Consider the following 23,348-nt stretch of genomic DNA (forward strand, 5'->3'; position numbering starts at 1 on the left):
TTTAATGTACATAAATATAAGCAGTTGACTAAACCTTATATTCGCATTTCAAGGCAACTTCCATCAAAAGATATAGTACACCATTTTTTTCTCCCTATGGATCATATTTAATGATGTTTATGATCAAAGTCAGAAACACTCATTTCTCCATCCTTGTTTAAGTTTCTTAAAGCGATTTTTCACTATAAATTAACGAAAAATTTATATACACGTAATTATATAATTGAAAGAGAAAAACAAAGGTTTGACAGAGTCTCTTCTAGCCGCCTAATTATTCCACATGGGATTTTTCTTCTTTATTTCACAATTGTTGGATTTTTATACATATATGAAACTGCATATACATAATACATTATATATATTGATATACGAATAGAAGTTTTTCACATCATAATCTAATTAAAGGAGTTTCATTGATTGCAATCTGAGATTTTCTTTGCAACTAGAAGTAGATTTTTAAAGGGGTCATGGGAACTAACTCATCAAAAAATTCAAGTGATCAGAGAAAATTTTCTGATGATTTTTACAGGTCGTGGGATAATTATGGCTATCCTCAGTCACCTTTGCCTCAACAAAGCCCCTACTTAACTCCTCAACATCACTATGCACCTTCTTCATCATCATCTTATGGCCATAGATCACCAAAAAGAAACTTGGATAGAAAATACTCAAGGATTTCTGATGATTACCATTCCTTAGATGAGGTTGGTTACTTACTATACATATATGTATATATGCAATTTCATCTCATAAATTAACAAGTCAAACTAAACATAATACTAATATTTACATTTTTAACATTGACGTCACTATTTTTGACTTGCATTTTTCTTTTTTTTGGAGAGGAGTCTTAACCTGTAAGAATTATATATTGTTTATCTGTAAGTATATATGCATGTCTTTTCATGGATTACATGTCTTTTAGTCCTCTTAAAAAAGATGAACTGTTGTGATTTGACTCAAAGTCAACTTCAGCATATATATAAAAGTAAGATTCTTAAAGCAAAAATCACATGGGGAAAACATCTTATATAAAAGTTAGTTTAGCATATATATATAAAAAAGTAAGATTCTCAGTAGAATATAAGGCAAAAATGTAGTGCAAGTAAGTTGGTTTTTTTGGTCTGCAAAAGTAAGAGTTTGAACTTATATAATCCACAGGTTACCTCTGCTCTTGCACATGCTGGGCTTGAATCTTCTAATCTAATTGTTGGAATTGATTTCACAAAGAGCAATGAATGGACAGGTTTGGTTTATGATGATGGTTTGGACATGTTTAACTATACCAGAATATACTTGTTAAAAAAAGATATTATAAATACTTAAATAAAAACTCTGTTGTCTCTGATATGTAAAGGTTCAAGGTCATTCAACCACAAAAGCTTACACCACATAGGAAATGATCTAAATCCATATGAACAAGCAATATCAATCATTGGAAATACTTTATCAGCTTTTGATGAAGATAACTTAATTCCATGTTATGGATTTGGAGATGGTGAGTTCACAGAAAAAGTATTGTGTTTGAGTTTTGTTCTGACATTGAACTTTTTCTTTGGACAATGGAATTTGAGTTAACATATTGTCTCTCATATTAATATGTAGCATCAACACATGACAAAGATGTTTTCAACTTCTATCCAAATCAAAGGTATTGTAATGGATTCGAGGAAGTACTAACTCGATATAGAGAGATTGTTCCCCACCTTCGCCTGGCAGGTAAACTTGAATTCTTTGCATAGCTTTCTTTTGATGTTTAGTTACTCCGTGGTAAAAAAATTCTTCCCTATTTGGTTGCAGGACCTACATCTTTTGCGCCTGTGATTGAGATGGCCATGACTATAGTCGAGCAAAGTCGTGGCCAGTATCATGTTCTATTGATCATTGCTGATGGACAGGTTACAAACTTCCTTAATCTTTGGTTTGAAATTCTTCCTTGAAAACATGAACAATATATGATTATTCCTTGTATAAGTTTCTTTTGTCATGATAGTACTTTACAAAAACTTTGTGCTGCCTTAGGTAACAAGAAGTGTGGATACAAGAAATGGGAAACTTAGCTCACAAGAACAGAAGACAATTGATGCAATTGTAAGGGCAAGGTATGCCACTCATGGCCTTTACTTTTATACAAGCACATATATTAGCAAACCTTGTGGTTTCATATCCATTTTGTGTTGCTTGGCAGTGATTATCCATTGTCAATAATCTTAGTTGGGGTTGGAGATGGGCCTTGGGATATGATGAGGGACTTCGATGATAACATTCCTTCACGAGCATTTGACAATTTTCAGGTAGGAAAATTTTTGTAGTCCATATGAAATTGATGATAATGCAGTTATGACTGCCTTTCAATATGTGCTTAACTGAACGACACTTCTTTTTGGTTGTGCATGTAGTTTGTGAACTTCACTGAGATTATGTCAAAGAATGTAAATCCAATGAGAAAGCAAACAGACTTTGCTCTATCAGCTTTGATGGAAATACCATCTCAATACAAAGCAACGTTGGAGCTCGGCATACTAGGGTAATAGCCAAATCTTAGTACTCAAAACAGTTTTTGCTTGTTGATTTTGTTGCCTTTAATAACTTGAAAATTCACACCCTTTATTATTTTCCTATGACACTCAGTCGACAAAGTAGAAATGCTCCTCATAGAGAACCTCTTCCTCCACCATTCATTGCTGATGTACCTTCTAGAAGCAGCATACAACTTAACAGTTCAAGCAGTTTTCAAAGTACTTCTACTTATGATAATAGGGTACTCATCTGTTTTCTTTAATATATTTTGATACTTTTGGTCTTTTTGTTTAGTGATATGGTTAAGAAAAATCATCATACATTCATATTGCTCTTTACTGATATACATACTTATTCAGGTCTGCCCCATTTGTCTAACTAACACAAAAAACTTGGCCTTTGGTTGTGGGCATCAGGTATGTCATTCTCTCCTCTTGTTATCAATCTTCTTTCAGAGACTCATGTTCATAAATTTGAGATATGTTTCTGTGTTTTGACAGACTTGTTTTGACTGTGGAGAAGTGCTCCAAACATGCCCCATTTGCCGGAGCTCAATCAAAACTAGAATAAGGCTCTACTAGTCAGTCAACATGATAGTTCTCATGTTATCATGACACTTGAAAAGGTTGTTAATCATAGGAAAGACATTAAAACCTTTGCACACCAATAATGTGACAATTTTTATCAAAAGTGGACTATTCAAGGATGTGCAGGACTTGTTTGTGGCTTATGGCTGGTATGCTGAAAGCCAATGTTGATGTGGTGGGAGGTAATGTAGGGATGGGTCTAGTGGTTCCTAACTCTGATGACCAAGTCCTACTCTATGCAGTTTGGCACTTGAAAGCTATTTTTCCTCCTCTCTTGGATGAAGCCCATGCTGTCTTGTATGGTCTTCGTCAGTGCCCCGCCAATGTTAGTTCACTAATCTTGTGATGGAAGCTGATTGTCAAGTCCTCATCCTTAAGCTTTTGCATAAATCTTTCTGAGATTCTTATTTGAGTAATATCCTTCAAGAGATTTTAGACATATGTAATGCTTTTGATAATGTTTCCTTTGTGTAAGTTTCCAGTGTTGTAATGTAAATGGGCTGCTCATGCCTTAGCTAAGCATGACCTTTTTGCCCTTCTTGTTGTGACAAATTTTATTTGGTAGCCTAGTTTCATACCTGATTGAGGCCGAGTCATCTTTTAACCATGGCCTTCCTTTTTAAAGAAAAGACATTTTGTAAATAAGTCTTGATTATGTATAGTATACCATATAGTATATATATACTATAAAACCTTTCCTTTATTATAAAAGAGATCAAAAACAGTAAAGTTTCGCCTTGAAAGATGGGATAAATCAAGTTATGGGCAGTGTGCTTAACTGCTTATATCTTTTATCATAATAAAATTAACTCGATACAGCATAATACAATATTACCAGTAAATATAGTATGTAATGTAGGATTTTTGACCAAACTGACCTACACCAACAAAACACTTAATATCAGTATACAAGGTCAAAACCGACCTTTCCTTCATCTAATTTAAGTTTGGACAAAAACGGCAATGTTTAAACCCCACGACACTAAACTTTGTGTCGTATTGAACCTAGGCTTAAAGACTTATCAGGAAGAGTCTCGAAGCCCTAACACTCAAACACTCAGCCTCTCAGATTCGAAACTAGAAACCCTAGCAGAGCAAGTTCTTCACAAGAACTTGCTCGATCCCACCCTAGGATCCTTACCCACACGCACACAGATTTGAGTTTAGTAAATGAAAAACAAAGTAAAGGAAAGAAAACACTAGAAAATATTTCAGAGTTCACCCAAAATTAGGGCTACGTCTCTGTCAAGCTCGTCTCAGAGATTAGCTTGATATCCACTATGAAACAATGTCGATTTACAAGTTTTGGAGCTTCTTGTCACATAAGAACGACTAGGTAAACTCGATTCTCTTTTGTACAATTTCTGTATTTGTTTTTCTTCTGATTTTGTTCTCGATCTAACTCTATTTCTTGTCGTTGTGCATGTACATCCTTCCCTCTGATTCCTCACCACGAGAACTCCATTCTCGTCGCTGGATCTTGGAGCTAAGGTCTTCAAAGAACTAGGGTTTACTCTTTCTCTCTCTCTCTCTCTTACTTTTGATCTGTATTCTCTACTTGTATTTGCTTTGATTTGATGTTTATATACTTGTACTGAGTCGGTTTATCACAGATCTAGGAGTTAGTTACAATAACAGTTGTAACTAACTCCTATTTCTTGATACAGTAGAGGCGAAGCCACCTAGTGTTGAGTCAAGTTGTTTATTTTCTGTTGTAAGTTTGCTGATGTGGATATTTGTTGTAAAAGGGACTGGTTATGAGTGGAATTTACTCAACAATTTCCACCTGAATTCCTCTTATAACCAGTTCTGATGTATGTGTGTTTATCTCTGAGAGTCTTAGCTTGATAGGTCCTACCTTTAGTCTCCTGAGTCGATTCTTAACAAGTTCATACAATGTGTGAACTTGTTAAGAGTCACAATTTTAGCACCCATGTCTGCTGGATTATCCTCAGTAGGCACCTTTTCAATGTCTATTTCACCTTGAGTCACTTTATCCCGTATAAAGTGATACTTGATTTCTATGTGCTTTGTTCTATCATGGAACATAGGATTTTTTCATAGAAATATACAGCTCTGGCTATTTGAATACACAGTAGGCACACCCTTAAGTAGTTTAAGCTCATTCATTAGTCCTTTTAGCCATATAGCTTCCTTTATAGCTTCTGTTGTGGCAACATACTCAGCCTTTGTTGTTGATAAAGCCACAACAGGTTGAAGCTGGACTTTCCAACTAACACAATTACCTCCAATCATAAAGAAATAGGCAGATGTAGATCTCCTATTATCTCTATCCCCAGCATAATCAGAATCACTGGAGCCTTCAATTATAGTGCTGGCATTCTGTTTCTTGTATACTAATCCAACCTTAGCTGTCCCAAGTAGGTATCTAAACATCCATTTCATGGCCAACCAGTGAACTTTTCCTGGATTTTCCATGTACTTGCTAAGTACACTCATAGCATAGCCTAAATTAGGTCTTGTACTTACCATAAGATACATGATTGATCCTACTGCATTAGAATAGGGCACATCCTTCATAGCTTCAATCTCCTTTTCTGTTTTAGGACTTTGCTCCTTAGAAAGAGTGTACTGACTAGTAATTGGTTGCTTAACAACCTTAGCATCTCTCATAGAAAACTTATCTATGATTTTCTCAATGTAGTCTTCTTGTCTAAGAATCAATTTTCCCTTATCCTTGTCTCTTAGGATAGAAGTCCCAAGGATCTTGGTAGCATTACCAAGATCTTTCATTTCAAATTCTGTCTTGGGCAGATTTTTGACCATATCAACCCTAGACCTTTCTTGGCTTATAATAAGCATGTCATCTACATATAGCAGTAGATAGATGACATCCTTTATAGAGCTTCCTTTATAGTATAAACAAGTGCCATGGTAGCTCCTGTTAAACTCATGCTTTAACATAAAAGCATCAAACTTTCTATTATATTGTCTGGGAGCTTGTTTGAGTCCATATAAGGACTTAACCAACTTACAGACCATATCTTTCTTTCCTTCAACTTCAAAACCTTTAGGCTGTTCCATATAGATCTCCTCTTCTAGGTCTCCATGTAAGAAAGCTGTAGTAACATCCATTTAATCAATTTCCATGTCAAATTGATTTGCTATAGATAACATTATCCTTATAGTCTTGTACTTGGCTACTGGTGAGAATATTTCATTGTAGTCAACTTCTTCTTTCTGTGTAAATCCTTTGGCTACTAACCTAGCCTTAAATCTTATAGGTTCTTCCTTGAATCTGCCCTCTTTATGCTTGTATACCCACTTACATGCTATTATCCTTTTCCATTTAGGCCTTGGAATCATTATCCAGGTTCTGTTTTTCTTTAGTGAAACCATCTCCTCATCCATAGCTTTAAACCACTTCTTAGCATTTGGCCCTGTCATTGCTTCCTCATATGTTTAAGGCTCTGTATTTAGTGATTCCATAGTTGACATGAAGGCATAGGCTATGTCTTCATTCCATATATTGAAACTATACTTAAGATTAGGCTTTGGTGTCCTCTTCTCTCTGTCTCTAGTCAATTGGTAGTCATTTAGAGCTTCAGTGGGTTGAATAACCTCATTTTCATCTCCCTATTGCTCTTCATTCTGTGGTTCCTCCCTGTTAGAGTTTTCTGTATGTTCCACCTGATCTTGATCAGGTTCATTTCGAGCTGGTTCCACCTGATCTATATCAGGTTCTTCTTGATCATCTAGCCTCCATAGAATAGGATCAAACTGTATTGTACCTGCATGGTTAGTATCTACTGTACCTGCAGGGTTAGTTTTAAGTAAACAAGGAAATTCATTTTCTTTAAATATAACATCCCTGCTAATTATAGTTTTAAAACCCCCTTTTTCTCTTAACCAGATTGTGTAGCCTTTAACTCCTTCAGGATATCCTAGAAAAACCCCTTTTATAGCTCTAGGTTCAAGCTTGCCAACACTTTGGTGCACAAATGCACTATAACCAAACACTCTTAGATTTGAGAGATCAGGTGGTTTACCAGACCACCTTTCCTTTGGTGTTTTGAATTCAATAACACTTGAGGGACATCTGTTTATAAGATAAGCAGATGTCATAACAACCTCTCCCCGGAAACCATGTGACAAACCAGATTGTATTAACATACATCTGGCTTTGTTCAGAATGGTTCTATTTATCCTTTCTGCAACACCATTTTGTTGTGGTGTTAATCTGACTGTTCTATGCCTTTGAATCCCTGTTTCTCTGCAAAACATATCAAATTCATTTTTGCGAAATTCTAGACCATTGTCTGTCCTTAGGTTTCTAATCCTTCTGTTAGTAAGATTTTCAACAAGTATTTTCCAGTGTTTAAACCTTTGAAAAGCATCATTTTTATTCTTAAGTAAAAAGATCCATACTTTTCTAGAAAAATCATCAACTATAGACATAAAATAAGTGTTACCTCCATGGGTTGGTGTCTTTTCAGGGCCCCATAAATTTGAATGTATATAATCCAATATACCTTTAGATTTATGTGTCTCTGTTTTGAATTTCAGCCTATGATGTTTTCCAAGTATGAAATGCTCACAAAATTCCACCTTGCTGATTTTATCTTTTCCTAGCAGTTGTTGTTCATTAACAATTTGCAAGACTTTTTCTGCAATGTGTCCAAGTCTACTGTGCCATAGAATAGCTTTAGCATCTTCTGGACTTTGCAAAATATTGTTTTATCCAACAGTGTTGTTACTTCTAGCTATAGGTTCTCCTATCATGTAGTATAGGCCTTCTTTCTTAACTCCTTTGAATATAGTCATAGATCCTTTGCAAATTTTCATTTGTCCATCTTTGATTTTGCTTTCTATTTTCAAATCATCAAGCACACTTAGTGAAATAAGATTTCTAGACAAATCAGGTACATATCTTACCCCTGTTAGTGATCTAGTGACTCCATCATGCATTTTAAATGCCACTGTTCCTACTCCTTTAATTTCACAGCTTTGATCATTCCCTAGAATCACTTTTCCTTTAGTAGAGTCCCTGAAATCAGTTAAAATAGATCTATTATTAGTTATGTGAAAAGTACAACCAGAGTCAAGTATCCAATCATCTTTAAAGGATGACCCTGCAACATAAACTTCCCCATCTTCATAACAGTCACTCAAATTAGCATTTTGGTGATCTGTTTTATTTTTAGGGTTTCTGGAATCTGAATCGTAGTAATTTCTTTGCCCATTAAATTTGTTCTTTCTGTTTTTGTTCAAGAAATAGTAGTCTTTCTTGAAATGCCCAGGTTTTCCACAGTTATAGCATCCTTCAGTGTCTTGTGGCCCTTTAGAGTTAGGTCTTCCTTTATTTTGTCCTTTGTTTGGACCCCTGCTATGACTTTGACTCCTTCCTTTCCCATGCCAAGGCTTTCTTTGAGTAGGTCTGCCTCTACTCAGATTTAGTTCACCATTAGAGCCACCATTCCTTTCTGACTTCATCTCTAAGTCCTTTGATTTTAAGGCAGAGATAACCTCATCAAGAGTGATAGAGGTTCTTCCATAATTGCTATTTTTACTTCTCTGTAAGTTTCTGGCAGTGAATTAAGTATGATGATGGCTTGGTTTTCATCACTGAGTACTTCATTTTCCCCTGAGTTTGCAAGCTCAATATGCATTCTCAAGAATTCATCAAGATTTTGATCTAAGGTTTTGGATTAATTCATTGTGAAACCAAAGATCCTTTCCTTGAGATAAATCTTGTTTGTCAAAGATTTCTGTTGAAACTGCTCTTCTAGCTTTTTCTAAATCTTTGATGGAGTCTCTTCCTTGTCTACCAATCTAATTATTGTATGTGATAGATTGAAGATTAGGATTCCAGTAGCAGTTTCTAAGTATTCTTCCTGCTGAATCTTTGAGGTTCCTTCTGGCCATTCAATAGGTTCATGTAGCACCCTTAGCAGTTTTTGTTGAGCTAGGAGAGACCTAATTTTCCTTCTCCAAATTCTGTAATCACCTGTACCATCAAATTTATCAATATCAACTTTTATGTTACTCATCTTAATAAAATTGAAATCAGATATAGTTTTAGAAATCTCAGTTTGTGATGTTTCTATTTCTGGATCTGAATTTGTTCAAAACTTTGATCTTCTTTTAGGTTTTGAGTGAATTCTTGATTGTTAATCTTTCTTTCAAGATTTCTTGCCAATTTCCTTCCTGATATTCTTTCTTCAATTTTGTTGATCTTCCTTAGCCAAACCAGGCTCTGATACCACTATAGGATTTTTGACCAAACTGACCTACACCAACAAAACACTTAATATCAGTATATAAGGTCAAAACCGACCTTTCCTTTGTCTAATTTAAGTTTAGACAAAAGCGGCAACGTTTAAACCCCAGGACACTAAACTTTGTGTCGTATTGAACCTAGGCTTAAAGACTTCTCAGGAAGAGTCTCGAAGCCCTAACACTCAAACACTCAACCTCTCAGATTCGAAACTGGAAACCCTAGTAGAGCAAGTTCTTCACAAGAACTTGCTCGATCCCAGTAGAAACCCTAGGATCCTTACCCACACGCACACAAATTTGAGTTTAGTAAATGAAAAACAAAGTAAAGGAAAGAAAACACTAGAAAATATTTCAGAGTTCACCCAAAATTAGGGCTACGTCTCTGTGAAGCTCGTCTCATAGATTAGCTTGATATCCACTATCAAACAATGTCGATTTACAAGTTTTAGAGCTTCCTGTCACATAAGAACGACCAGGTAAACTCGATTCTCTTTTGTACAATTTTTGTATTTGTTTTTCTTCTGATTTTGTTCTCGATCTAACTCTATTTCTTGTTGTTGTGCATGTACAACCTTCCTTCTGATTCCTCACCACGAGAACTCCATTCTTGTATCTGGATCTTGGAGCTGAGGTCTTCAAAGAACTAGGGTTTACTCTCTCTCTCTCTCTCTCTCTCTCTCTCTCATCTGTATTCTCTACTTGTATTTGCTTTGATTTGATGTTTATATACTTGTACTGAGTCGGTTTATCACAGATCTAGGAGTTAGTTACAATAACAGTTGTAACTAACTCCTATTTCTTAATACAGTAGAGGCGAAGCCACCTAGGGCTGAGTCAAGTTGTTTATTTTCTATTGTAAGTTTGCTGATGTGGGTATTTGTTGTAAAAGGGACTGGTTATAAGTGTAATTTACTCAGCATGTAATTTGCTTGAAATGAATTCTATCAGCAACTTTGACAATCAAAATTTTCTTACATAAAAATGATTGCAAATACTGTGCAACACAACTAAATACTATGCAAATTGCATACGTATATATACACATGAATAATCAATCATTAATAATGATCTTTGCGTTGATATGAGTACGAGTTTCGGGGATCCTTGCGTTGATAAGAGTATGAGTTTCGGGGATCACTGTGTTGATACGAGTTTTGGGGATCAGTGTGTTGATATGAGTTTTGGTCAGGCACCGCGACACTCAATAGCAACGACGTCTCCAGGCTTCTTCCTTCTGGCTCTTCAAGAAACTTGTTGTCTTCTATGTAGGACTGAATTTCCGCAATGACTGTGTCCAATGCCGTATTTTCCCGATATCTTAGAGCATTCAAAAAGTTGTCAGAGATGATGCTCAAAATCTTTCTGAACTGGGATTTGTATCTTTTGAAGAGAGCATATCCTGCCATCTGTTCAAGCTACCAAATTGTAGAGGGTGTTCCTGTTTTGTTTCAGAGTAAAAGAAAATGTATTTTGGTTTTCGATGACTTACATGCAGGAATGCACTTAATGCAACAGCAGTATATCTATTAGCAGGGAGAGCGTTTAAGAATCTTGCAATCCAAGCCCAACCTTCTTTCAACCCATGCGTGTTTTGAAAGCCGTTTATTTCAGTCTAACAACCAAATAACATTTGTTAGCTTTTTTCCATATAGAGAAACAAAAAAAAGTATGGCAGAGAACTGATTTGATTTGAGCTGCGTGACAATTCAAATTATCAATAATTGGGCGAAAGTAAACACTGTCTTACCTGAACCAGAGCGCCGTATAGTTTCATGTATGATTCTAATCGTATTAAATAGTCCTCAACATTCTCAATCTTTCCTTCGTCTTCTCGAAATCCAAGAGTCTTGCAATATGCTTCTTTTGATTCGAAAGCTGACTGCAGTATTAAATAATCTTTAATGATTAGGTAGCAAATTATGGCAAATTGATCCGACCTAACATACTGTCCTACCTTTGAAACAATAAAGATCCCAAATTATCCAAATTCATAATTAACAAAATGATGGCAATTGATCACCTGTGTGTATACTATGTGCTTTGGAACTGTATAGATGCAAGCTTTGTGTAGCTCGGCAAGAATAAGATCCATAAGATGTGGAACCTGAAACATATCACAATTAGCATATCAGGTCGTGTATTTTCTTACGATATTACAAGATATGGAAAGAAGAAAAACCAACACTAGTATGGTGCCAAAATTAATTGAATTGTAAATAAAGAGGCATTCCATCCAAACATTTTCCTTCTTCTTTTTCTTGCTATTATTTTCTATTTATTATTGGGTCAATTAGTTTCTTCAAGCATTTTTTGCCATCCATTAAAGACCAATTTTGTTTTTATATTTTGTTATTAAAAATTTCTGGTCAGTTGTAGCCTGACTTGTAGCAAAACCAAAACAAAAGGGCACCTGAGAAGAATACAGAAGAGAATGCAAATGAAGAACACTAACAATATCATGAACTTTTTTATTTACCTCTTGACTGACAACAACAAGGACGTAACCGCATGCAAAAGAAGCACTACCAGGGCTTCCACAATGTGAAACAACCTGCAATACCAAAACTTTGTTTCAGTATTTGAATCTTTCATTTATTCAAATATCCACTCCGAGCAAAGCAAGTAAATTAAAATTAAATAGCCACAGTGGCCATATTTAAAACATCAAATAAAACGATTAGGAGCTTGCTTGCCTAATGGATGTGATAGAGAGTACCCCCCAAGTAGGGATCCTCAAATCAATAGGCGAAAAAAACAGAGATGGAAGTAAATGAAAATAGGCAACTCTGATAATTATTGTTACTGATTAAAGAGATAGAACACACTAGAATAAGGAGGTATTAGAGAGACCTCAACTCTCCCAATAGCAAAAGCTCTATTACAATATAATTCTCATGTTCCTCTACTCCTTAACCGATTCCAAATATACTATTCTATTTCATCACATCCAGTGCTCAATACTACTATTACACATATACCCCTCTATTAACTAATTCTATTATTTAACCACTTGACCCCTCATTCTAGTTGCGTATCAAAATGCAGTTTCAAACATAAACCACTAAATGAAATGACTACAGAACAATATAGGATCTCCCGAGTCCCGACACGATTCCTATATATACAACCGAATAAAAGAAGAGAAGAATACAGTGGGGTGTCGTAAAGAACTGTTTCCAATACCCAAACCTAGCTGGTCATTATGAAACCTAGGGCTAAGGTAGATTTTTAGATGAAAGAGCAAATGATTATATCTATAGATCAGTACAAGGTTGCTATATATTGCCTGATAGCCAAATTACCTGCTGATGCTGATGTTATTGGTTTTCCAAGTTCAGATTCCTTGGTTTTGGCTTTCATTTGCAGTCCTGAAGCATCTTTCTGAACTGCACCCTGGCTTGACGCTTCATTGGCCTCCCTTTCAACAGCCTCTTTTGTTGCTCTTTGCTGAGCTTCCATTGCAGCCCTATTTGCTTCTTCAGCTCTGAGTTTTGCCTGCATGTGAAAATACTTTTAGTCCTAACAGCATAAAACCAAGATAATAATACCAAAGCACACTAAGATTATATCTAGAAGAATACGTGCATAGGACTATACAAGAAAGAATAGAGGAATTTAACAACCATCTTTATGCATCTACCAAAAGAAATGAATAATTTGGGAAAAGGCAACAAACCTCAGCTTCTGCTTTGGCTTTTTCTTGGCGGAGTTTTTCTTCCAGGAGAGCTTTCTCTTTTCTTTTGGCCCCTCCATAAGCCGCATCACTTCTTATTTTCCTTTCTTCAATCAGGGACCTGAGTTCATGGTCCCTTTGGATAGCAGTCAAGTGATTATCAAGTGCCTTGGCACTACAGATGATGGCAAGTAATTAGAAAACAGAAATTCCAAATCAGACTTAGAACAAATAAAAAATGCAAAAAAGAGTAGAAACCATTGAAAAAAACAGTGTTATAGCAAAGTTATTGCGGTCTTACATTTTTCGTTGATATTGGGTGTCAAGCTTTCTCTCATTTTCACGCCTTGCTTCTCCGTACTTATCAACTTGAAGAAATGCAGAAGCAACCTTGTCATTTTCACTCATCAGATCTGACTCTATTGCAAAGATTTTGTTCCTAATCTCCTCCTGTAATTGAGCCAATTAATATTGTCATACCCAAGAAGGGAATTCTATGAACATAAGAAGGAGAAATATAATATTTGCAGGGAAACCCTGGAGCTTGAGTATGTAGCCAAAAGGTATGAGAAAAACTCTTCAAGAGATATGTGCCTTGGTTATTCTTGATACTAGTTGAATAATTATACAATTTGCAAGTTGCAACAAAAATAATGCACAAATTCTATAAAAGACAAAACATCATCAGCTACATAGGTGCAGACCTTGACCCCAAACTGATGTTCACTGGTTAACTCCATCAAACCTCCTTCCACCAAACCCGTTTCTTCCATCAAGTATGGCTGAATTTTAAGAGCTGACTCATTCTCAGAGTCATCATCATCACTAAGAGATAAACAAGAAAATACAAAGTATTGATAGGAACTAGTGAAATCTCCAACAAACAATGTGATATGGCATAACAGTTAAATAAAGCTTTCAGATGACAGGATAGGGATGCATGACAGAAGACTTCGATTGATACAAACATGGAAAAGTATAAAAAGAAAAGCAATCAAGGCCAGTTAAAAATGTATACCTAACATAAAGGTCGTTAAAATTAAACCGATTAGCAGAAAGAGAGCTTTGATCTTGGGCTTCCTCATATGCACTGTCAATGTCATCCACCTCATCGTCGAGGACACGCATTACAAATGGCCTAGAACTTCTCTCTACACTCTTCCCATTTGAAAGTACATACACAATTTATAGCTGAAAGCTTAGTAAAAAAACACATTTGCACCAAGCAGTTATCTAAATCACAAACAGACATACTTACTGTGATTGCACTTTAGTGAATGGCATTGGAATTTTGGAAGAGCAACTAAGTTTTGTTTCCAATGCATTAAGTTCTGTTAAAAGAGCATCAAAACTCTAATCTGGTTCAGGGTCGGCTGCAATTCCCTCAACACTTTTGGGGCAACGAAGTTCCAACTTAACAGCTCCCCTAAACAAATCCAAATTGATCCCACAAATCAGAAACAACCCATCATATCAACACCCCCTTTGCTTATACGATTTAAAAATCGTAAATTTTCAGTCAATTAAAAATGTCAAAATTCATAACTTTGTTCATAGATGATAATCAACAAAATCTGAACCCACTTAAAAGAAGAAGAAAAAAACAGCACTTTCTCACTATACGTAACTAATATGCAAAAGAAAATTTAAGCAGAATATGAAATAACAAAAAAGAATCAAGCTTGAAACTTACATTGTGTAAAACTTCAATTAGAAAACCTTCGGTTCCCCAAAATAATAGGGTTTCTGCAATCTACTATCTACTCCCTCTCTTCCGTTCGTGTCTCAAAACGCAATCACGAACATCAACTGAGTTAGGATTTTTGGTTCTTGACTGTTAGAAACCCCACACTGAATGAAAGAGATTGTTCAGTAATCGCCAAGCAACACCACAGTTTAAGTTTCTCCCTTTCTTTCTTTCTTTTTTTTTTCTTTTTTTGTTTTTGAACAAGTTTAAATTCTCTTTTCAATTAACTTTAAAGCAGACTTAAGAAAGGAAAGTAGTTATTATATTTAACATTCTAGAAAATAATTGATTGAATTCATAGCAACAGGATAACACATTATATAACTGCAAATGGCCACTTGCTACAACTAGAAGAACTGGTGCTCATCTCCATAAAATCCTATCAATCTTGTCAATTTTTTAAGCTTTACACAATCATTGTATTGAGGGAGGAATCTTTGTCAGCTATGTATAATAGTAAAAGCCAATCATAGAGATTACCAGTAATCTCCATAAGAGCATTTTCCATCCTTAAAATGATGAAATCTTTTGATGTCTCTAACAATCAATTCCCTCCCAACAATCTTGGACATGATTTTGATGGCATTATGGCAATCTCCAGAGACTCGCAGATTCTTAATGATTCTTAACTTTCATAAGTTTATGTTAATGTATAAAAATCAAGTTTATATTCTAAGACCAAGTAACCACACCTATTACAACAAACTCTTAGTTGTATCTGGATCTAAGAATCATATACATCAAGAATAAGTAATGAATGACTATGGATTATCTATGACATTCTATCTTGGTCATAGTGATTTTGACAAGATTATTCTCTGCAAAAGAACATGTGCTAAACAATAGAGATGGAAATTTATACGACGGGGATGGGTAACCGCGGGGACCCGTCCCTAATGGGGTGGGGATTCCCCGTCTTGGTGGTTAATGGGGCGGTGGTGGGGGACAATTTCAATACTCGAAGCGGGGATGGGGCGGGGGCGGGAATAATACTATCCGCACCATATCCGACTCCGATATAGATATATATAATTTCCTTTTTATTCTTAACATATATATAGTATATATATGATTGATAATCAAAATTATATATTATATGCTTAAATTATGAAGATCTAATGACGATAGTGAATTGATGCTCATCGTGGATTACATGTGTAAAGATATTTTTTTCTCGATTCTTAATTTCATCTTTGTTTACTTTTTAATTTGTTGGGAGGTTTGAGAGGTATGAGACTATGATCCTATACTTGGGTTATGATTTTTTTGATTTTTTTTTTCAAACTTTGAGACATATTTAGTTTTTATTTTCTACTAGATTATGCTTTTTTTAGGTAGGTTTATCTTTTATCTTCTATGAATTATGAATGAATAATAAATATTTGTCAGAATATTGGTTTAATTTATTTTTTTTCAATTAGTTTAAATTAATTTTTTTTTCATTTTACCTTAATGGATACTCGATGGATTCCCCATAACCGATGGGTATTCCCCTACCCTGAATCCGTTGGTTATTAGACGGGGATGGGGGTATAAATAGGTAGCGAGGATGGGGGCGGGGATTGCATTCCCCGTACATTAACCGCCCAATTTCTATCTCCACTAGACAACCACTTAGATATTGTATCCAAATGTCCTTTTGACGTAGGGATATACATTCTAGGTGTGGTTATGAGTAATTCGTCAAATTCATAGTCGATTAATATAGATATTTACCTTACGCGAAAAATTTGAAATATTTGAAAATTTTCATAAGTTTCTAGCTAAAACAGTTAAGAAAGCCATTAAAAATCTTGCGAACTGATAGGGATGGAGAAATATTTGATATGAAGTTCAAAGATCATTTAAATGAACTTTGAACTTTAATCAAACTTATCTCCTCAGAATTTTAGAGTTGCATATTGATGAAATGATCAGGTTTATGATTCTTTACTAACAGCTGACAAAATTCTTCTAAGGATATGCCTTAGAGATAGAAAACGATATTTTAAAATTTCGTCCCATCTAAGACTAGACCCCGAAACAACCTTTGAATGATATAATGGTCATGTACATAGTGTACACCATTGTTAAATCTATGGATGTCTTGATCATGTCCTTAAAAAAAGCTAGAACTGCTAATTGATGTTTGCATGTTTGTTGGCTATTCTAAAGTGACTAGGGGTGGCTACTCTATGGTCATCAAAAAACTAGTAAGTGTTTGTTTTAACAAATACTACTTTTCTAGAAGTTGACTATATACATGATAATCTCAAAGCCAAAGTAGCAAAGTACTGGAGATACTATCTGATCCCAAAAGTGTTCCATCATCTTCTACACCTTGTAAAGGATGATCCCACTCTCTCTGTTGAACCAACACAAGTTGTGACAACTGAAGAGGATTATACCCCTAATGTTTCTAAATAGAAAGTGACAGTACCAAATCATAGTGGGAAGTAGGGGTGTTCGCGGTGCGGGTGGTGCAGTTTTTGACCATTTTTTCAAACCAATCCGCACATGCACTTTTTCTAATTTCCCAAACCGCACCAGCAACGCGAAACTAAAAACCTGCAAAAATCGTATCGCAAAAAATATTGCGGTGCGGTGCGGTTTTTGTGGTTTATGCGGTTTGGACTATCACTAAATAATTAAACTATCACAAATACAACAAACTTTGAGCAAAACTTGTCAAAATACCGTAAGGTTTCAAAATTAATATGAAAAAAAATTAAGTGTCAACAATATAATAATTAGTGGACTTTGAGTTGAACATTCACATTTTGGACCTAAATAAATATAAAAATTGGTATTTTTATAATATGCGGTGCGGTTTGAATCGCATATTAACAATTTAAAACCGCAAATCGCACTGCACCGCGCAGTTTAGGAAAAATTCAAACCGCGACCGCACCGCAAAAAAATTCAAACCGCATTCTTTTTGCGGTGGGGTGCGGTGCGGACGGTTTGAGCGGTTTAGGCGGTTTGATGAACACCCCTAGTGGGAAGGTTTCTAGGAACCCACCCTGTTATGACCTAGATGACACTTGTGATGACATTCATTATTTGTTCAAACAAACAAGATAGTCCTAATAATGAACTAAGACTCGAAACGTAGAGAACTATGGTTTAGCCATTCACATAGAGCAACTTAAAGTTTTTCAAAATACAAGGATAAGATGGGAAATAATGCTCAGTCTATTCAATGGACTTAAGTAAACTTCCCGTTCCTAGTATCAAGGGTTTGATGAGAATACCAAAATCTATATTCTGTGGTATACATGGTAATTTACATAGATGGTATCTTAGTCATTGGAAACAATGATTGAGAAATTTTCAAGATCTATAAGAATAAATTACTTGGTCTCTCAGAAGCAGCTTACATTACTGAGGTGCTAGAGCGCTTTTCAATGACTAACTCTAATAGAGGTTTCTTTACATTTAGACATGGAGTTTATGTATCTAAGGATTTGTTTCCAACTACTCTAGAAATGATGATAAAGGCCAAGAAAAGAATTCCCTAAGAATCAATAATAAGATGTCTTATGTATGCTCTTGTATGCAATTAGACCAGACATCTTCTATTGAGTGGGAGCTGTGAGTAAGTATTAGTTCAATTTAAAAAGGATCATTGGAAGATAATCAAACATATCCTGAAATAGTTAAAGAGGAACTATATGTTAGTTATAAGGATGGTGTATTAAAACCCTTAAACTACACCAAATCAGATTTCTAAACTTGTGTCAATGCTAGAAAGTCTACTTAAGAGATGGTGATGACTCTGGGGGTAGAGTAGTGAATTTTGGAAAAGTATAAAAACCAATTCAAAACCATTAACTTTACCAGTATGACTGAATAATAAGGTTTCCCTAAAGGCAATTAGGAAATTATTTAGACTCGGGAAAGTTTGATACAAATTTTAGCATAATTCTAAACATGGAATAATTGCTAGGGTGACTCCGTGATAACACAAATGCAATTGCCAAAAAATAAAGAATTATGTACCCTAAGAGAAGTAAAACATATAGACGGGAATTCGCAAAAACATGAATTTTGTGACTAAGAAAAATGTGATGGTGGTGAAGGTTGATACTGAATACAACTTATCAGATCCCATTACATAGTTTATGACAAATACTGTATTTGATCAAAACATCAAGTATATAAGATTAAAATAAAATGCACTTTTAGTTTTAAATTAGTGTAGGTGGGACTTTGTTGAGATTTTATGCCTTAAATAAAACTCAATTTTATTATAATCTTATTTACTTTCAATAAAAATCAGAAATCATACAATGACTTAGTCATATGCTTTGTTCACATGTTTTATACATGATTATAGGTTTAGTATATAAGCTCTATTAAATCCTGAACATATAGTTATTCATAATTACAGTGATGTCATCACAGTTGAAAGTAATTGTGATCACATACTTCAAATTATTTAGTCCCATGATTTATTAGTACACTGAATTTACATTGAAGTTATAATCAACGATAGAGTTTGTTTACACTTAGATAAGTGGGATGTGTTTTTCAGGACATTAATAAAGTAAACAAGGATCAGATGTATCGACTATACATCGGACTGAACCGATATTAATAGTGGAAAAGATATTATAAACTTACCGTTATATCTTTTCTAAGTCAATATCACTTAGTTGATCATAGATCATTTGATCTCAACTTTGAGATGGTTAAACTCTAGCTTAAATGTATTGTACAAGTTTTTTAACTTGTTTGTTACCAGTTTACTCGTAGGACTAGCTCATACTTACATCTTGGGAACTCGATAATGCAATTGAGTGGGAGTGTTAATCATAGATATGAACATCTATAACTTCTATGTCTATTAGAAGTGAAATGATGGTTTCCTTGGAGCTTGGCTTAACGCGATAAATGAAAGAGCTCTCATTTGGATAATTATATTAGTTTCCCAAAATATCATTTACAAGTAGCTAAGTGTTTTAAGGATAAAATATATTGAAGGGTAAAATGATAATTTTGTCCCTACTCAATGTAAACTGTCGATAGAGGATCAATAATTATTGTGATTGAAACAAAGAATAATTCATAGTGTATCTATATTTGGTATATAGAGTGTTCCATGTAATCGGGAGTGTAATTTTGAATCTATAGTGGAGTTAGGAGTAGTTATTAAGTTAGAAAATTTACTCGGTAAATTTCAAGATCTACTTATTAGGAGTTTGGTAACATAGGCGCATGGTTCCCATATTTTTTGAGATAATATCATATTTTAGACTCAACTAATTGATTATATAAGTCAATTAGAATTTGAAAATAGACTATGTCGTATTTGTAAATTTTTATCAAGTTTGGGCAATTTTGAGAAGAAAAGAGAAATATGGATTTATTTGTTAATTAGTACACTTTGTGGGTCTAATTAATAAATATATGTAAATTTTTATTTGATAATTATTAAAATAAATTGGCATTTAAATAATTAGATGTGATAAGTGTTAAAAATTAGAAATGACTTTAGTTTCATTATTTGAAATAAAAGGGATAATTACACCACATATTGAAATTTTTAATTTTTTTACTTTTATACTGTGGGGCAGAATATTTTTCAAAAATATTGTGTTTTTTTTTTCAAAAATACTGTGTAAGTTTTATACTGTGTACTGTGTTAAGTTTTCACTGTTGTTTTTTAGTTGTTCCACTGTTGTTTTTAGTTGTTCTGTTTTGTATTCTACTAGTGTTTTATAAAAACATAGTTTTTTTAAAAATATTTTAGTGTGACAGTATTTTTGTAAAGGTTAATCCAAATTCTAGTATTTTTTTTGTAAGTTTCCCAAATAAAATGACAAAAATCTAACTCTAAAGCCCATATATGATTTCGATCCTAGAGATTAGATTCAGGACAAGTCTTTATTTAAGCCCAATCTCATCTAACCTAACCCTAAGTGAATGTCTATATAAAGAAAGAGATTAAAAGAGAAATAGAGAGAATTTCTATTCTAACCCTAATTCCATGTCAAACAACTCTCTTCTTTCTTTCCCACACTTGATACTTAGGCCACCGTAATCAACACAATCGAAGGAGGAGAGACTTGAGCGGAAGGAGACAATATATTCTACTACAACCAATGTAAGGTTTTCTTAACCTCTTTATGTGTTTACTTTATTGTTTTAAGTTTTTAATATTATGATGTTAGATTAGAATTAATTTACCATATATGAATAATAATTAAGATCATGGTTAAAAATTTTCCAATATCCAGAACATAAAATGTCCTTACTCTTGGTTACTGGCATTGTGTTCAAGTGAGTCTATGTAGAATTGTTGGCCACTTATGTCATGTCAACAGTTCCATCACAAATTGGCTCTACTCAACACTTATATATATATATATATATGGAAGAGGTTTCAATGGTTACATTTTTATTGTAACCCTCATGGTTACATTTTTTTAAGCCATTGGATTACTATTTAATGGTTGTGATTAATTTGGAAATTAAATAAAAATAAATAAAAAATAACTTGTAACCTGAAAGTAACCTAATCATTTATTTCCTTATAAAAATTTAATTAAGATTAATTATATTTTAAAATTAAATTAATTATAATTATTAATTAATTTTTTGCAATTTATTACTATATAAGGATCTTTTAGCAATTTATTTTTTTATACTTAAATTATTTAAAATTTTATAGCAAAGTTTTTTATAATTTAAAATTATACACATATAATTTCATAATTTAAATTTTATTATACTTGTAATCTTAATTTTAAATTATTACGCATAATTGTTTAATTTTTTTTATTTAAATATTTAAAAAGTAAAAAATGAAATAAGTTGAAGGATTTTTTTAAAAAAAAATGGCTGCACTTGTTATCGATTGATTAGCTTGAGGCCCCATACTTAGTTCATATAATTGTAACAAAATAATTAAATATTATTTAAAAATAATTAATTATTTGAAAATTTATTATAAGAAGAGAATTTTAATTTGTGTCAAAAGAAGTTTAATTTTTGTAAAAAAAATAAATTTTTTTGTAAATATTATAATTAAATGGCTTAATTATTAAAATAATTCAAGTAAGGATTTAAATATAAATATTAATTACTAAAAGAGGTCTTGTTAAATATTTAATTAATTATTTTAAGAAAATAGTTAATTATAATTAAATAATTCTGAAAATGGAATGTCTATTTAATTAATTATTTTAAGAAAATAGTTAATTATAATTAATTAAATCTAAAAAAGGAAAGTCTACCTATTAGTAACCTGCTATTACAGGTTAAAGAAAAATGTAACCATATGGTTACAATAAAAATGTAACCATTGAATAGTCACCCATATATATATATATATATATATATCTCAAGTTAGCTCAAAATTCAGAAACTTAGAGATTGTTTTAGAGTTCTTGTCCAAGATTATTAGTGTGTGTGGAGGAATGTAAATAGGTCATATGTGTATTTGATCATGTGTATCTCATTGTGAGTTCATGTTGTATATGAGGTTTTATCCTCTATTGTTGAGTTGTAATTCATTGATACACTTTCTGTATATACTCGTTTTTCATGTTAATAAAGATTGCAACTCATTCATTCAAAGTTAGGTTTTGTCTCTTAATTTTTAGTTTGTTTATTTTTATTGGTTCTAGTCTTTGTTTTTGGTTTCTTAGACACTGTTACTGTTGTTGTAACAATTAAGATTTAAGATTAGAGAGTGTTCATTCATTACATTTATACTATAGAGTTATAACATTATTTTATCAATATTATTGTTCTTGTTGTATTTATAGAAATAATAAATAATGTCCTTGTTGTAACAATTAAGATTGGTTTTGCTTTTTAGGGTGTTCATTCATCACATTTATGCTATAGAGTTGTATTTCTTGATTTATATCATAGAGTTGTAACATTATTTTGTCAATATTGCTCTTTTCTATTTTTTGTTTAGCTCATAAGCCTAATCCTTTTGTGGTATTGATTTCCCTTAAACAAACACAAAACTGTTTTTTTTTCTTTTAAACGACAATAATGCAAAGAAGCCCCAAATTGATGTGAACCTGGCTTGCTTCCATCCCTTATTAAAACAATTCTTTTGCAATATATTTGTAGGGACACGATGAGGGAGTTATTTGATCTGAGGGCTGAGGTTGATTTAAGGATAATTAGGGTAAAAAATAGTAACGTACTTTGACACTCATTATTATGTACCCTGAGACCAGGGCCGGCCCTGGGCCTACGCGGACTAGGCCCGTGCCTAGGGCCACTCCAACCTAGGGCCCAAAACCAGCCAGCCATATAATGCCTTTAAAAAAAAAATTAGGCCCAGCAACACTTTTTCCTTCAGCCGGCCCATTCCAGCCCAATACACCACCACCCACCAACCCTCCAATATCAATCTCCACGTGCAAAAGAAAAAAAAAACATTACATACATAGAAAAAAATACATATACAAAAGGGCCCATTTTTTTTTAATTTGCTAAAACCGTCTTGGGCCCATTTTTTTTCAGGGCCGGCCCTGCCTGAGACCCATCTAATGTACCACGGAATACATTCCGTAAAAGTATACCACGAGACCAAATCGTGTCCCTATATTTATAATATTGCAAATCCATTATT

At 33.7% G+C, this 23,348-nt stretch overlaps 1 protein-coding gene and 1 pseudogene across 1 annotated transcript; one reads left to right on the forward strand and one right to left on the reverse strand.

Moving 5' to 3' along the window:
* The first annotated feature begins 77 nt into the window (after window positions 1-77).
* Window positions 78-3,799, forward strand: LOC115711972 (E3 ubiquitin-protein ligase RGLG5). The gene is made up of 11 exons (XM_030640171.2): window positions 78-704; window positions 1,162-1,246; window positions 1,358-1,498; window positions 1,606-1,719; window positions 1,801-1,898; window positions 2,023-2,102; window positions 2,189-2,294; window positions 2,400-2,527; window positions 2,632-2,761; window positions 2,880-2,936; window positions 3,021-3,799. Exons 1-11 carry the CDS (start codon window positions 468-470, stop codon window positions 3,099-3,101), a joined length of 1,257 nt encoding a protein of 418 aa, XP_030496031.2. The 5' UTR covers window positions 78-467; the 3' UTR covers window positions 3,102-3,799.
* A 6,606-nt stretch (window positions 3,800-10,405) lies between these two features.
* On the reverse strand, window positions 10,406-15,275 carry LOC115713115 (mRNA export factor GLE1-like; annotated as a pseudogene).
* Between the last annotated feature and the right edge of the window lie 8,073 nt (window positions 15,276-23,348).

This window comes from Cannabis sativa, chromosome 4 (genome assembly GCF_029168945.1).
Source record: "Cannabis sativa cultivar Pink pepper isolate KNU-18-1 chromosome 4, ASM2916894v1, whole genome shotgun sequence".
Lineage (NCBI taxonomy): Eukaryota > Viridiplantae > Streptophyta > Magnoliopsida > Rosales > Cannabaceae > Cannabis > Cannabis sativa.